Source organism: Grampus griseus (assembly GCF_964374135.1).
Source record: "Grampus griseus genome assembly, chromosome: 9".
In the NCBI taxonomy this organism is placed as follows: Eukaryota; Metazoa; Chordata; class Mammalia; order Artiodactyla; family Delphinidae; genus Grampus; species Grampus griseus.
The window spans coordinates 79,010,977-79,028,638 of record NC_139003.1 but is presented as its reverse complement, the minus strand read 5'-3'; the positions used below and the strand labels follow the sequence as shown (position 1 = coordinate 79,028,638).

General features: G+C 39.2%; 1 protein-coding gene across 2 annotated transcripts; it reads right to left on the bottom strand.

The window, feature by feature from the left end:
• Window positions 1-8,444: 8,444 nt before the first annotated feature.
• On the bottom strand, window positions 8,445-9,968 carry LOC309827542 (keratin, type II cytoskeletal 8-like; the record flags this gene model as incomplete). Of its 2 annotated transcripts, XM_082662254.1 has the most annotated exons (2): window positions 8,445-9,673; window positions 9,920-9,968. In XM_082662254.1, 2 exons carry the CDS (start codon window positions 9,929-9,931, stop codon window positions 8,531-8,533), a joined length of 1,155 nt encoding a protein of 384 aa, XP_082518380.1. In that variant the 3' UTR covers window positions 8,445-8,530. The 2 variants fall into 2 exon arrangements, with proteins under 2 accessions (XP_082518380.1, XP_082518379.1); XM_082662253.1 differs by having other exon boundaries at window positions 8,445-9,931.
• Window positions 9,969-17,662: the final 7,694 nt, after the last annotated feature.

Below are 17,662 nucleotides of genomic sequence, written 5' to 3'. Positions count from 1 at the left end.
CTTCTTTATCATATGCCATTTAATCTGTTATTTACCATCTCTGAAACTACTTCTAAACTTCATTAGCAATGTTCCCCAATAGGGTCTATCAGCAAATTTGTAATGGGAAATATACATGGAGAAAAAATTTCTCACTATTACATAAAATGACCATTTAGTAAATCAGTAAATATTTACTAAGCACCTATTGGGGTAGGTTTTTTTTACGCTACGCAATGGAGACGTTGTTTAGGGGGAAAAATAAAGGGAGACAGTCTTTGCCTCACTGAGGGCACATGATCACACAGGTTGAAAACATGTGGGAGTGGTATCCAAAAATTTTTGTTCACTAAGGATAGCATAAACAAAGAAGAGTTAGATCAGTAATTCAGGAGTTCAAGTCAAAGGCCAAAGAACACTTGGCATTTGACCTGACACCTTCCACACAGGGTTGTCTTGCAGCGAGGGTTTTCATTATTTTCCCCTTTGTGAAATGTAGAGTGAGTATGTGCATCAACGAACAAATATCGACTCTTGCCTTTTTTTTCCCCTTAGTGTGCATGATTAGCAACGATTATGTAAGGGAACAGATGCCCTTTCAATTAATATCAAATTTATAGATGCATGTCCTTATCCAAGCTTAATCCTAGTTTTTTTTTTTTTTTTTTTTTTTTTTTTGCGGTACGCGGGCCTCTCACTGTTGTGGCCTCTCCGGCTGCGGAGCACAGGCTCCGGACGCGCAGGCTCAGCGGCCATGGCTCACGGGCCCAGCCGCTCCGCGGCATGTGGGATCTTCCCAGACCGGGACACGAACCCGTGTCCCCTGCATCGGCAGGCGGACTCTCAACCACTGCGCCACCAGGGAAGCCCTCTAGTATATTTATAATAACCTAAATAGAAAAATCAGAGGTCGGATGAGTCAATATATGACACTATCAATGCCTGTTAGAGGGGGGCCAGGGAACCATGAATTTGCCTATTAAGCTTTGAACTCTGAGAGGGTAGTAAATTTTCCTTTTATACTGACTTATATGTCAAATTAGTGATATATTAATATTGATACTGTTTTTGTTCATGCATTTTCCAGGGAGAATTGTATGTTTTTAATTAATTATGCATGTTAAAATAAACCTGTAATTTAAGGGAGAATGTTTGCCTTGTATTATTTCACCTCCAGAGCTTTGTTCACTCTTTTCCTGATGTCTGCAGACCTGCGATTCTCACACACACACATACAATCACATTCAGTTTTGAAACCCCCCCCGACATCCCTTTTCATTTCAAATTCATATCAGTACTTTAAGACACAGGTCAAATCCTTAATCCCTCTTGCTACCTTTCCCAATCCATCTAACACCTGAATTTCCATAGCAATCATTCTCTGTACAAATAATCTGGTTTAAAGACAAGGTTAAGTACACTATGCTGTGATTCCACATTAGCCTCTCTGGAGACAGACTGCTTAGGTTCAAAACTGAGTCTTATTTTACTAAATATGACACCTCGAACAAATGACTTAAATTTTGGTTTCTTGGGAGGACTAGATGAGATAAACATACAACCAAATGCCTAGAACATTAAAAAATGTTCAGTAAAGAGCAAATTTCCCGCCTTATTTTCCATTGTCTATCTTTCCTTTTCTTTTTTCTATTTTTATCCAAATATTTAATGCAATGATTTTTAAAAGTAGCATTAAAAGATTTTTAACAACAACACTAGAACAAAATGGTCCTTCTCTGTCCACATTCCAGGTCACGCAGCTCATTCCTCTCCCCAAATGCAATCACTTGATGATATTCTAGTGATCAATGGCACATATCTGGGAGATTTGGCCAATATTACAGTAAGGTATTTGCTCATAGAACAATACAGGAATCACTCATGAATGCCAGACTTAATCACAAAATAGTCATTACATGGTATTAATTAGTAATAAAATATAATGAAAATAATGTCAATATAATCAATAGATAAGATTAAAAATATTTATGAATACTATCATAGTACTTTAAGATTGTTTCTTTTTCTCTCATTCTCTAAAAAACTTATACCAATTTTCAAATTTCATTAGAATTTTTATTCTGTGAATATTAAATTCCAAATATTTAAAATTTCTGGCTTTTTCTTCTTATTTTATGTACTGTAACAGCAAGGTAATAACAGGATATTCAAACACTGTCTTAGGTTGGGTTCTCTTGATGGCAGACTCTGAAGCAGAGTTTAGCCTATAGGAGGCTTATTAGGGAATTCCTTCAGGATTGCTAACTTTGGAAGGGAAGAAGGGAGGGGACACAAGCTGAATTTACAGAAGCAGAAGTTGTGCATCCACTGATGTGCCTTGGTTGATCCCATAGGGAGCTCTGGAACTAACGCACTAGAGTTGTTCTGAGTTGGGCCAAGCCTGTGAGTTTCTTCTACCTTCCACATCCAGGCTGACTGACGTACCCCCATAACCATCAGTCATTGGATACAGGCAGCCTTGGAAGAAGCATAACCTTGGGCAAGTGGTCCATTGCAGCTGAAGCAATCCTGAAGGAGCTTGCAGCTGAATGTGGTCCACTGACAGCACTCCCTGCAGCTCTGACAAGAAGTCTTTCTTTGAAAAGGATAGAGCATCTCTTTGTCCACAGTAGTGGTTTATGTAATCTTTTGGAAAAACTATATTAGTTCAAGAAACATTTTCAGACAATGAGGAATATCTTGACAAGGTCTACTGAACATTTAAAAAGAAATGCTGACAAGTGATAAAATTAATGGAATTTTTTGAGAAATGTGTTTGTTATTTTTGAAGGTCATTATGTGATTAAGGAAATAGATTTTTAAATTTATCTAGTTTATGTAACAGCTAGAAATAAATATACCATAGAAGCCTAGTTGTTTAGATATTTGGGCAAGTTTAAGAATTTGTAAGGTAAAACATGAGATTGTGTGTTTGCCTTGACTTTTCAGAAAAGAATTTTAATTCTAGTTTTGTTAAATGATTACTCATGATTTATGGTTCAATGATTCTTCCAACAAGGTCACCAAAGGCTATAGTGGAGTTCTGCTTCTCCAATTTTTCAGTGGACATTGAAAGGCTTATAGCTGCAATTCACTAAGTCAACTGTATTTTTTGGTTCAGTGAATTGGAGACTATCAATCATATAGTTTTAGAACCAGAATTTAAAACTAAGGAGTGTGAAATAAAGTTTACAAGATGGTGGCCCACAAGCCAAAGGTGGTTCACTGGCAAGTTCTGTTTGTACCACTTTGTATTCATATAAATTATGAAGTAGTTACTATAGACTGAATTAGTTGCTATTCTCTGCCCCACTGCAAGAAGAATTATATTTACTGCCTTCATAGACATTGGTCTTGGCCATGTGACTGTGTCAGTATGTGAAATGTTACTAATTTTGGCTTTTAGGACCACTGCATGCTTTGCCACATTCTCCTTGTCTTCTGCTGCAACTCAATCAGCCTCAAGTGAATATGACATGTAGCAGACATGCAGCACAGCTGCAGCGAAACTGTGATGCCATGTAGAATGGACAGGAAATAAACTTTGCTACTGTAAGTCATCAGAATTTTCAAATTGTTCATTACTACAACATAATCTTGCCTATCCTTTACAATTCGCCAACATTTATACATAAAAACTGTGATTTTTGATTTAACCAGAATATTTGACAATTTCAGTACTGAATATTGGTTGCTTCTTTAGGTAAACAGTGCACGATCCAGTTTACCAAGGTGCCCATGTAGTTTTTGGTTACATATTAATATCTATCCCTGGTAGAAAATCATGTTTGCTGCTCTGACCTAAGTAAGACTTTTCCTGCCAATCCAACCACATTGCATGTGACATGAATTTAAGCTGTATGTGTGATAGCCCACGTAAGCAAACTGAAACCCAAGCCAAAGTCAATTCCTGCAAATGCCTCAAGGTTAGGAAGAACAGACACCTTGCTCCTAGCTCCTGTCACTGGAGTGTTCCTAACCACTTTGTTTGGCACTGCCTGACTGGAATTCATGTTTGCTCATATAAGCTTTTAAAAATTGTAATATGCCTCAGTTTATCTTTTAACAATATATAAATCACATGCATATACATACACTTACAATCATCACAATATTACTAGCAACTCAAATTTTTGTTTGTTTGTTTTTGTTTTTGTGGTACATGGGCCTCTCACTCTTGTGGCCTCTCCCGTTGCAGAGCACAGGCTCCGGACGCGCAGGCTCAGCGGCCATGGCTCACGGGTCCAGCCACTCCACGGCATGTGCGATCTTCCCGGACCAGGGCACGAACCCGCGTCCCCTGCATCGGCAGGACTCTCAACCACTGCGCCACCAGGGAAGCCCTACTGGCAACTCTTGAAGTATTTCCATTAATGTCAGAAATAAAACAACTACACTCATCACCAGTAATATGTAATATCTTGTTGGAAATATTAGCCAATTCACAAAGGGATAAAAAGAGTTATCTATACTGGAAAGGATGAGTCAAATTATTAAGGTTTACAGAAATGCAACTCACTACCAATTAATCCCAAAAGATTTAGTTAAATAATTATTAAAACTAATATGAGATGATTAATATATCTTAGAAAAAAATATGTCAGAGGGCTTCCCTGGTGGCGCAGTGGTTGAGAGTCCACCTGTCAATGCAGGGGACGTGGGTTCGTGCCCCGGTCCGGGAAGATCCCACATGCCGCGGAGCGGCTGGGCCCATGAGCCATGGCCACTGAGCCTGTGCATCCGGAGACTGTTGCTCTGCAACGGAAGAGGCCACAACAGTGAGAGGCCCACGTACCACAAAAACAAAACAAAACAAAACAAAAAAAACAAAAAAAAATATGCCAGAACCCATAGTTTTCTAATATATTCACAATACATACAGTAATACACTCTAATGGAAAACAATTAATTTACAAAGTAAACACTATAGAGTTCCTTGGGGAAAAATTAGAAGAACATGTACAGGCCCTCTTTAGGAAATACTGTAAAATATCACTGAGAAAATTTAAATAACAGCTGAGATATGCTATATAAAATGATTGTAAAATTCTATCTAGACACTACAAGTATAAGAACAGCAAGGAAAATTATTGAGGGACAAAAAATTTTAACAAGTGTTAAAAGATAATATGACCCAGTGGAGAAAGGACAGCCTCTTCAATAAGTGGTGCTGGGAAAACTGGACAGGTACATGTACAAGTATGAGATTAGATCACTCCCTAACACCATACACAACAATAAGCTCAAAATGGATTAAAGACCTAAATGTAAGGCCAGAAACTATCAAACTCTTAGAGGAAAACATAGGCAGAACACTCTATGACATAAATCACAGCAAGATCCTTTTTGACCCACCTCCTAGAGAAATGGAAATAAAAACAAAAATAAACAAATGGGACCTAATGAAACTTCAAAGCTTTGGCACAGCAAAGGAAACCATAAACAAGACCAAAAGACAACCCTCAGAATGGGAGAAAATATTTGCAAATAAAGCAACTGACAAAGAATTAATCTCCAAAATTTACAAGCAGCTCATGCAGCTCAATAACAAAAAAACAAACAACCCAATCCAAAAATGGGCAGAAGATCTAAACAGACATTTCTCCAAAGAAGATATACAGACTGCCAACAAACACATGAAAGAATGCTCAACATCATTAATCATTAGAGAAATGCAAATCAAAACTAAAATGAGATATCATCTCACACCAGTCAGAATGGCCATCATCAAAAAATCTAGAAACAATAAAAGCTGGAGAGGGTGTGGAGAAAAGGGAACCCTCTTGCACTGCTGGTGGGAATGTGTATTGGTACAGCCACTATGGAGGTTCCTTAAAAACTACAAATAGAACTACCATATGACCCAGCAATCCCACTACTGGGCATACACCCTGAGAAAACCATAATTCAAAACGAGTCATGTACCAAAATGTTCATTGCAGCTCTATTTACAATAGCCCAGAGATGGAAACAACCTAAGTGTCCATCATCGGATGAATGGATAAAGAAGATGTGGCACATATATACAATGAAATATTACTCAGCCATAAAAAGAAACGAAACTGAGCTATTTGTAATGAGGTAGATAGACCTAGAGTCTGTCATACACAGTGAAGTAAGTCAGAAAGAAAAAGTCAAATACCGTATGCTAACACATATATATGGAATTTAAGAAAAAAAATGTCATGAAGAACCTAGGGGTAAGACAGGAATAAAGACACAGACCTACTAGAGAATGGACTTGAGGAGATGGCGAGGGGGAAGGGAAAACTGTGACAAAGCAAGAGAGTGGCATGGACATATATACACTACCAAACGTAAAACAGATAGCTAGTGGGAAGCAGCCGCATAGCACAGGGAGATCAGCTGGGTGCTTTGTGACCACCTAGAGGGGTGGGATAGGGAGGGTGGGAGGGAGGGAGATACAAGAGGGAAGAGATATGGGAACATATGTATATGTATAACTGATTCACTTTGTTATAAAGCAGAAACTAACACACCATTGTAAAGCAATTATACTCCAATAAAGATGCAAAAAAAAAGATATGACCAAAATGAGTGTGGTACTATCTTAAAAGATAAAGAAAGCAATGAAACAAAAGAAAGACCTGCAAAAACAGGGAAATTTACTGTGTGTAGCAGGTGAGAATTAAAAAAAAAAAATAGGTGAACTGAATAGGTGTATTATCATTTTATAAACAGAGAGTCATGCCAGGAAGAAAGTAAAGGTTAGACTTAATGTAAAAATGTAATATCATCAAAATTCTGTCAAAAAATACCATAAACATGATTAAAGGTAAAGAGAACTTTTACATATCAATGAAAAGATGTACACCCCAAAAGAAAAAGGGACAAAAAACATGGATTACTGTATCAGTCAAGAATCTTTCAGTGTTGATATCAAAAACCCAACACAATTGGCTCAAATAGAAAGAAGGATATATTTGTTCATTTCACTGGAAAACCTATGTAAAGCTAGATTCAACTGTTTAAGCTACAGCATCTGAACTCTTTTTCCATCTCTGAATTATGCTTTCCTATATATTGGCTTCATTTTCATACAAGCCCTTTTCTTCTGGTGGCAAGGGGACCATGGGCAGTTTCAGGGTTGCATCCTACTTTCTCAGCTACCCCAAACAAGAAAGGAATCCCACCAGCAAAATCTAAGATAAGCTTAAATTTGCTCTGATTAGGACATGTACTCCAGAATAAGTATAATCAGGAAGTCAGAGATGAGTTCTGTGATTGGTCATCCTTGGCCACATGAACCTTTTTACGTGCTATTAGCTCATCCAAGCCACATAGAATATGGCACAGAGATAATTTCTCATAGAAAATAAGTTCTGTTCCTGGAAAGTGAGGGGTAGGCCAGACTACAAAGAATTGATCCAAATTTGAATATGGACAAGAATTACAACTGAGCTGAAATTTTCTTCACTTTGATTTATATGCAGAACTAGGATAAAAAAATCTCAAAGGATGAAAGGAGCTCCCTCATGCCTCTGGAGTTCCTTGCAGAGGCATGCCTGAAGTTTTTATATAATGCTACATGTGTGGCAAGCTGCCAGTCAGAGTGACTGTGAGTTTCAGGTCCATTGCCAAAATTATATAGTTATCCTGGTACAGGAGACACGTCAGCACTCTTCGGTCTGCCTACTACTATGTAAGGGAATTGTTGCTGCCCTAGGTTGACTTCTAGGGCTTGTGTCCTTGGTCTAAAGGTGGACTGGATGCTGGGCCTTAAATGTACATCATTTAATATACTTAAAGAGAAAAGTCACAAAAGCAAAAGAGAAAAGCAACTATAAACAGATAAAAGACAACAACATGCACTAGTAATGAAATAACTGTAAACTAATGAAACATTGCAGGTATTCTTTACCTACCAGATTAGCAATGGTTTTACAATTTATACTATTCTAATTGGAAGGGGGCATGAAGAAATGCGCACTTTAATATACTGTTCAACATATTTTAAGTTGGTAATATTTCTACGAGGCAATCTGGCATCAATTTATCAAACTTGTAAAGACGCGGTTTTTTCTTAAAATAATATTTATTTCACTATTCTTTACTCTTGGAAAAAGTTATAGAAACATATACATATGTGGACATATAGAATACATGTATTATTTCAATAATCTAGTAATTGATAGGAAAATTACACATGGATATAATTAACACTTGATTGATCTACATTATATTTCCATGGCAGAGATGCTATTATTGTCTTAATTTTGAATCTCAGTATTTCAATTTTTTGATGTTGTTGTTGGCAGAGGCAGCTGAAGCTTTATTCTGAAAAAGACACTTGGATTGGCTTTTAGTTGGGGGCGTGGGCAACAGAGGGAGCCCCAGGCAGTTGACTCCCCCAGGGGTGGGCTAAGGACGGGACTGAGCCTCAGGTCTTTGGTTCCAACACTCCCCTGAATAACTCCTTCTTGCAGGAGCAAGTGAGCGGGGAGGCTGGAAGGGATCGCGGGAGCCTTTCACTTAGGCAGGATGTCAGAGGACTCCGACACCAGCTTCCCATCACGGGTCTCAATCTTCTTCACAACCACAGCCTTGGAACTGCTACGGCTGAAGGAGCCAGAGCCCCCCCAGAGCCCAAGCTGGACTGGTAGGAGCTCAGCCCGTAGTTGAGGCCAGGGGTCCCGTAGGCTGAGGTCAGCCCACCTGAGTACCCGCTGGTGGTCTTGGTGTGGATGCTCTTGTTGTGCATCCCAGACTCCAGCCGCCTCTCCTCGCCCTCCAGCAGCTTGTGGTAGGTGGCGATCTCCACGTCCAGGGCCAGCTTGATGTTCATGAGCTCCTGGTATTCGCGCAGCTGCCGTACCATGTCCTGCGTGGCGGTTCTCAGAGCGGCCTCCAGCTCGGCCAGCTTGGCCTGAGCATCCTTGACGGCCAGCTCCCCACGCTGCTCGGCATCAGCAATGGCGGCCTCCAGGGAAGCCCTCTGGCCTTTGAGGCCCTCGATCTCAGCCTGGAGTCGGTTGATGTTCCGGTTCATCTCGGAAATCTTCGTGTGATGGAGGCCATCCCCATGCTTACCAGACAAGGGCTGCAGCTCCTTGTACTTGATCTGGTACATGGTCTCAGCCTCAGCCCGGCTGTGGTTGGCAATCTCCTCATACTGGACCTTGACCTCGGCGATGATGCCATCCAGGTCCAGAGAGCGGCTGTTGTCCATGGACAGGACCACGGAGGTGTCAGAAATCTGCGACTGTATCTCGTGGATCTCCTCTTCATACAGTTGCCTGTACAAGTTGATCTCGTCAGTCAGCCCTTCCAGGCGGGACTCCAGCTCTACCTTGTTCATGTAAGCATCATCCACATCCTTCTTGATGATGACAAACTCATTCTCCATGTCTGTGCGCTTTTGGATCTCTTCCTCATGCTTGGTCTTGAAGTCCTCCACCAGCCCTTGCATGTTGCCAAGCTCCACTTCCAGCTTCAGCTTCTCCTGGGCCACGGTTTCCAGCTGCCGCCAGAGGTTGTTGATGTAGCTCTCAGACATGTTGTCTATGTTGCTCCGGGCTGTCTTCTGCTGCTGCAGGAGGTTCCATTTGGTCTCCAAAATCTTGTTCTGCTGCTCCAGGTGCCGTACTTTGTCGACGAAGGAGGCAAACTTGTTGTTCAGGATCTTGATCTGCTCCTTCTCCTGGGTGCGCACGGCCTGGATGTCGGGGTCCACCTCCAGCTTGAGGGGGCTCAGCAGGCTCTGGTTCACCATGACAGCTGTGATGTCCCCCAGACCTGGGGCCCCACTGTGACCTGCAGCCAGACTCATGCTGCTGCCCAGGCCGCCCCGGAAGCTGCTGCTGCTGCCCACCTGGGAGAAGGCCGAGGAGTTGATGCGGGCGCCCGGCCCGCTGGTGTACGAGCGGCTGTTGAAGGACCGGGGGCCGGAGGTGGACACCTTGTAGGACTTCTGGGTCACCCTGATGGACATGGTGGAGGCTGGAGAGGAGGCAAGAAGGCCGAAGCACACAGAGACTCTAGGAGTTGCAGAGCTGCTCCTCAGTATTTCAAATTTTGATCATGGGTATTTAGAGTTCATTTTGGAGAATGAGTTTTTATCCCTAATTATATGTAGATTTTTCCAAAAACATTTTCTAAAAGGGTCTTAATTTTTTTAAACTTAAAAATATGCACATCATTAGTTGATTACCCTCAATGTACTTTGAGAAAGGCTACATTGTCAAAATTTTAAAGATATATACTAAAAGAAGTGTATTGTTAGTGGACTTCTACATTCTGAAAAAGAGAGTGTCTGGGTAATATAATAGCTTCTTGTTTATAAACTTATGAAGTGATATTGAAAATATAATTCATGTTCTGGCCTACAAAATACTGAAATCATATATATTTTAATGAAACAAATATATTGTGTAATGTAGCCCATATATATTATTTGGTCCCTGCATAGTAAGCCCAAATCACCAATATTTTTTTTTCAATATATTAACAGGCAAGTATAAATTACACTAATATCTATTATGGAAACAGTAACTCATAAACCCATAAAATTATGTAAATACAATCTTAACAGTTCATTTTGCATTAAAAAATTGACGATTAAATACAGATGACAGTTTAATCATAGGGTACTCAATTAACTGAGACAGAAAAGTGAAAAAATTAACATAGTCACAAAGCACTCTTTTAGCAGATACTTAAAATGGAAAATTTATAAATTTGAGATGAACAATTTTCTTTAAAACTAAAGTGAAATCTACATTATTTTATATCAAGTGAAGTTGCCTTTCATTCATTTTTCCATTAAAAAGAGTGAGTCTAAGAATCCTGTGACATAATTTAACTTTTTCTGGAAACACTAAAAAAAAATTCCTTTGTTTCTAGGAGGCCGAGGTATCTTCATAGCAATTTTAGTCTAAAGTGAAATAAGTTCCTAAACAAAATTAATTTCTCCAATCCATGTTTTGGACATCAGGTTATCATTAACTTGGAACAAAAGTAGTTTTAAGAATTTTCTTTTTCCTCTGCACAGTTCCTGAAATGACAGTCTTCAGATTTAGGTGTGATTGTAGGGCATGTTGTTACTTTTTGAACAGCCAGGAGGAAGTAGATTGAGTTGTTTGCCTTGACATTGCTTCTAAGTGGCAATCTGGCTGAATGGTTACCGTGAATATTTACAAATACTAACACCCATACAGAGCAAACTTGATGCTCCAAACATTGCTCTCCATGATCAAAAGACCACATTCTACTTATTGTTCATTATATTCTTACTCAGCTATGTTGTTATTTCACAGCGCCAGTTGAAACTCTTTCCTCACTAGACAAATGATTTCTTTCTCAAAAAAAAAAAAAATTGTTTTTGGAAGCCACTGGAATTAGCATAAAGTCTCGTTTTGAATGAAAAACTAGAATGACATCTAACTTTAAATTTTAGTTCAGGTCAGCAAAAAATTTTGAGACATCTGCTTTATACAAAAAATTATCTGCACTTATGAAGATTCAAAATAATTAGTGTCCTTGGCTTCAAGATCTAGAACAGTGGTTCTCAACCACTCTTATTGTAAGAGGGAAGAACATATCTGACTCCATGCTGGATCTGTTTCTTTTACTTTAACCTTTGTGTTCTGTTGCCTGTGCTTAGCCATGCTGGCTCTGCACCTTTTGTAGAAAAATGTTGCCTACAGCCTGAAATATATAAGATAGCCTATTCTCGAGGCTCTGACCTTTAAAGGTATAACACTCTTTCATTCACATAAAGATAAAAAGTTGCAGAACAGAGAATAACATTTGTCCTGCTGGAGGTTTACAGGAACATCATGACCTGACCTATGCGGACACATGCAAGAACAAAGGATTCTGACACCAAGAAGTTCGCCACAAGCAACCACATCCCCTCCACTTTTAGTATAAAAGAAGCCTGAATTCTAACTCGGGTAAGATGCTTCCCTAGGATATGAGTTTGCCTTCTTCTGGGTCTGCTGACTTTCAGAATAAAGTTGTTATTCCTTGCCCCAAAAACGCATCTCCCAATGTACTGGCCTGTGGTGAGGAGAGAATAAGTTTGGACTAGGTAACATTATCACTTCAATGCTCCTTCCAACTGCGACAGACACCCCTGCTTCTCAATGCAGCCATGCCCTTGTGGGACAGGCATCTCAGAATTGCCAGAATTACTGGAGGAATGAAGTAGAGCATAGCTGATTTTCCACCAATCTTCCCATTTGAAAGAGGCACAAATCCTCTAGCAACTGTAACATTTATTGAAAATTTATCTTTCTCTGGTATTTTGTTAAGTACTTTAAAAAGATTGTGTCTTTTAATAAGTACAACACACATAAAACAATCTCTGAACTGAGGTACTAAGTTCAGTACCTAATATGAAATCAGTTTTCTCAGGAAACTGAGTCTTAACAAAGTTAATAGGTGATTCCTGTTACATTTCCCAAGACTTTTCTCAGTCCTCACTAGATCTACCCTCATATAGCCAATCCTTCTATCATTTCAGGATAGTCATAAGCCCCAGAGAATCGGAAAGTAGATCCTGGACCCCTAAGTGGATGGAAAGGAAAGCCTATCACCAACTTCCCCACTCAGGTATTGCTAGAGAAATCTGTTCAATATTTCTCCCTGAATGAAGACAATGGAGAGGCACTCCTATATTGTTTTTTTGTTTTTTGCGGTACACGGGCCTCTCACCGTTGTGGCCCCTCCCGCCGCGGAGCACAGGCTCCGGACGCGCAGGCTCAGCGGCCATGGCTCACGCGCCCAGCCGCTCCGCGGCATGTGGGATCCTCCCGGACCGGGGTACGAACCCGTGTCCCCTGCATCGGCAGGCGGACTCCCAACCACTGCGCCACCAGGGAAGCCCGGCACTCCTATAATTGAATTCAAATAGTAATGGATCTGTATAAAGGGAGGTATAGTTCTATCCTATAATTCTATATTCTACCTTATATAGTTTCAGTGATGACCAATTGATACTTGGTCACCAACTGATATAAAAACAAAGATACTTTAGCATACTAAGTGAAGTAAGTCAGAAAGATAAAGACACATACCATATGATATCACTTATGTGTGGAATCTAAAATACGACACAAATGAACTTACTTACAAAACAGAAACAGACTCACAGACATATTAGAAAACAAACTATGGGGCGTGAGGGATAAATGAGGAGTTTGGGATTAGCAAATAAAAGCTACTACATATAAAATAGATAAACAACAAGGTCCTACTGTGTAACACAGGGAACTAATACTCAATATCCTGTAACAAACCATAATGGAAAAGAATATGAGAAAGAATATGTATATATATGTATAACCAACTCACTTTGCTGTACACCAGACTAACACAACACTGTCAATCAACTAGACATCAATTTTTTAAAAAAGATACTTTAAATAATTATAGAAACATAGTTTTTTGTTATTATCACTCATTTGGCACCTCTAATGCATTGGCTTATTTTGCTAGTTTTGCTCCAGCTAAACTGAAAAGTCCCAGAATGTTAGCTGTTTTGTGAATTGTGCTGCATTGTAGCTCTTTGCTTTTGCATTGCAGCTCTATGCGTTTAGCAATAGTGCCTTATATTATAGGTTCACAGCTTTCATTTGCTGACTTACCATAGGAAACTTTAAATGTGTTTGGTGGCAAAATATCTTGAAAACTAAATAAATAAGAGGAAATGTGAAGGAAAACTTTGACTTCAACTGTCACTGTTATGAATACTGAGTCATATACAAAAATGTTCAAGGCAAGTGTCTGACATTGCCAAGGAAATAAATATAGTGTGAGCATAAAATAATTGCTGGTTTCTAAAGAATGACACCTTATTATAAAATTCAGTTCTAAGTTAGAAAGTGAGCTTGTGTTGAATTTCTTTCTTGTGTTGAATTTCTTTCTGAGGTCCAAGAGACATCACTTGCTGGCAGAGCAGGGGTTTATAAATAATTTGATCTCATCTCATTGCATAGTGACAAGGAGTTAGAATTTTTTTCTTTTTTTTGCGGTACGCGGGCCTCTCACTGTTGTGGCCTCTCCCGTTGCGGAGCACAGGCTCCGGACGCGCAGGCTCAGCAGCCATGGCTCACGGGCCCAGCCGCTCCGCCGCATGTGGGATCTTCCCGGACTGGGGCACAAACCCGTGTCCCCTGCATCGGCAGGCGGACGCTCAACCACTGTGCCACCAGGGAAGCCCCTAGAAGTTAATTTTTATAGTGTAATTCAAAGCATTTAATAATTTAATCAGAAGTCAATTTTCAGTAAGAATAAGACAAAAATAGACAAGGGTTTATAATTCTAAGCCCAACATCTTCTATAAAATTAATGATGTGATTTGGTTTCTGAATACAGTTTAGACTACCAATTTAGCTTTGTACTAACAATCTACATCAAAGACTCATTCTAGTTGTGTCTGGGGAGAAGGATGAAATAACTACTATTTTTCCCTTTCAGAGTGATGGCTTCTCAGACTGTTTGAAACATGACTATTAAAACTACCATGAAGAAAGTATAAGAACATAATAAAATACAATACAGAAGCTTTGTGCTAAATAGGTTATTAGGTGAGAAGTCCAACAATAATGAATAAGAGCTTATAAAAATATGTTAGGAAAATATATGATAGAAGAAATTCCCTAAGTATGTTCTTCAACAAATCTACTTTTGTCAACGAATTGGCTGAATAAACTGGCCAGCATGAATAACGTATCTGTTGGTACTTTTTCATTTATTATGTTTATTATTTATGTAAGACATTAATATGTGCTATGAATTATGCCAGGGAAGGCAGTATGAAGGTAAATTGACTTTTTTTTCAGGAGATACCCACAATTAAAGACAGACACAGCAAACATTTATAATAAAATAAAAGTGATATGTGGGACTTCCCTGGTAGCACAGCAGTTAAGACTCTGCACTCCCAATGCAGGGGGCCCGGGTTCGATCCCTGGTCCAGGAATTAGAACCTGCATGCATGCCGCAACTAAAAGTTCACATGCTGCAACTAAGAATTCACATGCCACAACTAAGGAGCCCGCAAGCTGCAAATAAGGAGCCCGCCTGCCACAAGACCTGACGCAACCAAATAAATATTTTAAAAGATTAAAACAATGGCAATGAAATAAACTATAAAGCGCAAAAAAGTGATATGTAGCATGCACTGAGGAATGGAAGGAATAGCAGAAAAAACAACTACCCCCCCCCAACCCCAGCCCTGCTGAGATGACTGAAAAATCTTCATTTACGAGAAGCCTTCAGAAATGAATAGAAAATTTCCAGAGAAATGAAGTTAGCGAGTGATTCAAGGACTGTAGAAAAAATTGAGGTATATGAGTCAATAACAGGCAGTTTGAATCCTTATAGTCTGTGTAACTAATTTGAAGGTGATGCCATAGTCAGTGAAAATTTATAGAATGTTTACAAACAAATACAATCATACCTATAATATTACCCTGTGATTTGTGTTGATAATGATTTAGAATGAAGAGATTATGTAGACTGAATAGAAATAGTAGCGATGGAGGAAATGGATCAATGATATATTTCATAGAATGCTAGCTATTGTAACCCATATAGTCAATGATGTTTTGTTTCTCATGGCTTCCTCTTGTGACTTCCCTATAAGGAGGGATCTGGAGGTGCTTCCATCTTGTACTACCTTTATCTTGAACACATTACCACAGATCACAGCCGAAAGGCAAAAGAGAACTACAAGACACTCTCAGAAGAAATATTAACAGCCAGGTGTTCATCATTTTCTCATTTTCTCCCACTTTCCATTAAACAGAACTGTTCATGCGAAAGTTAATTGCAAAGGAGGCTTGCAGGTATAATCTTCCTATTTGCCAAGGAAGAAGAAACAGGTTTGATGAATATCTAACCATTTTCTAACACAGTCTAGTCTTTTGATCATTAAGTATCAAATTTACTTGTTTCTTTTCATATACAATCCTCCTCACAGGGGAAAAATCAAATTCTTTCCAGTGACTGCATTGAACTCAAAGTGCTGTACCTTTTGGTGAGGTGTAGTCCTCTCCAATAGTCCATAGATGGCTTCTTTTGTATTAGAACCTGTGAACCAAATAAACAAGTTTTTTAGCTACCTTCTCTCTCTCTCTCTCTCTAACACACACACACTCTGCCCAATGCTGGAACATAGAATGTAACTTCTCAGTCAGAAAGAGAAAGAATAAAAGACAGTGGACTTGCCCATTACAGTTCTGAAATCTCACTGAGAAGACTTTGTGAAGGTCCCCCACCTTGAGCATGTTGCGGGGCGAGTACCTGGATTAAGATCCAATTCATCTCTCTAGGAGGAATTATTACATCTATTTTCTCCATAGCCCCTTGGTCCACCCATTTGGAGACCCCTCTTAATCCATTTCTCTCCATGGCTGCATTGGAAGTGAGTGTTAGAGAGAATACCTTTGGGGCTCTACAGCCTTCAAAGTTTGCTTCATGCTGATGGAAAATTGGGGGTTCAAGGTTTTATTATTATTACTCATTTGTTTAAACCTGAAACAGTCAAAGGCTTCTTTAGTTCCAATTTGTGATTTTTGGCAATAAAATTCTCTCAAACCAGTAGACCGCTGATTTGTTTTATTCTAATTTTACATGTACCAGTAATCACATATCCAAAGTTCATTTCCAGATGTAGTTCTCAAATATCTTTATTTTATTGCTTTTTACCAACTTGTTTCTCCCTTCATTTAATTGGGACCACCTATCTAGGGTGGGAAGACTGTACACACTTCATTGATTTTACCCTTGATTTATATTATTCACTTGACACATTTTACTGGATCTTTGTTGTTCAGTCCTTTAAAAATACCATCACCAACTGCTCAGTATCTATAAGCAGCTACCTTTTCCAACTTTACAAGGCACAGAATTTCAGGACTCTGTATTCTCTTTCATTTCTGCTTGCAAAATGCCCAATTTACTCCCGAGTTTCTCTCTTTAATGGTAATACCTTGTTGAAAGTAGTCAATGATGTCCAAAATAAAGTAATTCTGTGATTTTTTTTTTCCCGCAACCACATCCCCTAAAGCTTCTGACTGAATAGGCAAATAGCCTCGTCTGCCTTTCAAGTTACTGCACACAACAGTTTTATCAAATGTTTGCTTCTACATAACAGGGATCATCATCTTTCTAAATTTCAATGTCATTTTTCTTGCTATCACCTGATCTCTAAATCTTTAACAAATATTTTAGGAACCCTCGTATAATGCCAACTTATGAATTAGGATAGACTAAGTTGTGCCATGGTTAAAAATAAAGCATGAAATCTGAGGAGCTTAGTAACAGCGAAGGTTTATGTCTCCCTTCTGTCACAGTCTGATGTGTACTGGGATTGATTTTCTTTGGCAGTTTGCAGCTCTAAGTGGATGAAGTTATTCTGTGTGTTCAGGAAGAATCTGATAAGCATCTAGCCAGTATATGCAACATAGTTCCTACTGTTTTTGTTTTTTAGTGTGGAAAACACTTATTAAGGATTATTTAGTTAATTTAAAAGACCAGCCCCCTTTACCCCTCACACATTGTCATTAAAATAATGTCATTCTCCTTCCATGCTCAAGGTTTGTCCAAATTAAAAAAAAAATGCCATGAACCTATGGTCCACCTCTAGCTAGGACCTCCTTCACATCTCCTTTACTTTCTGTACAGCCAAGTTTCTGGAAAGAGTAGTCCACAC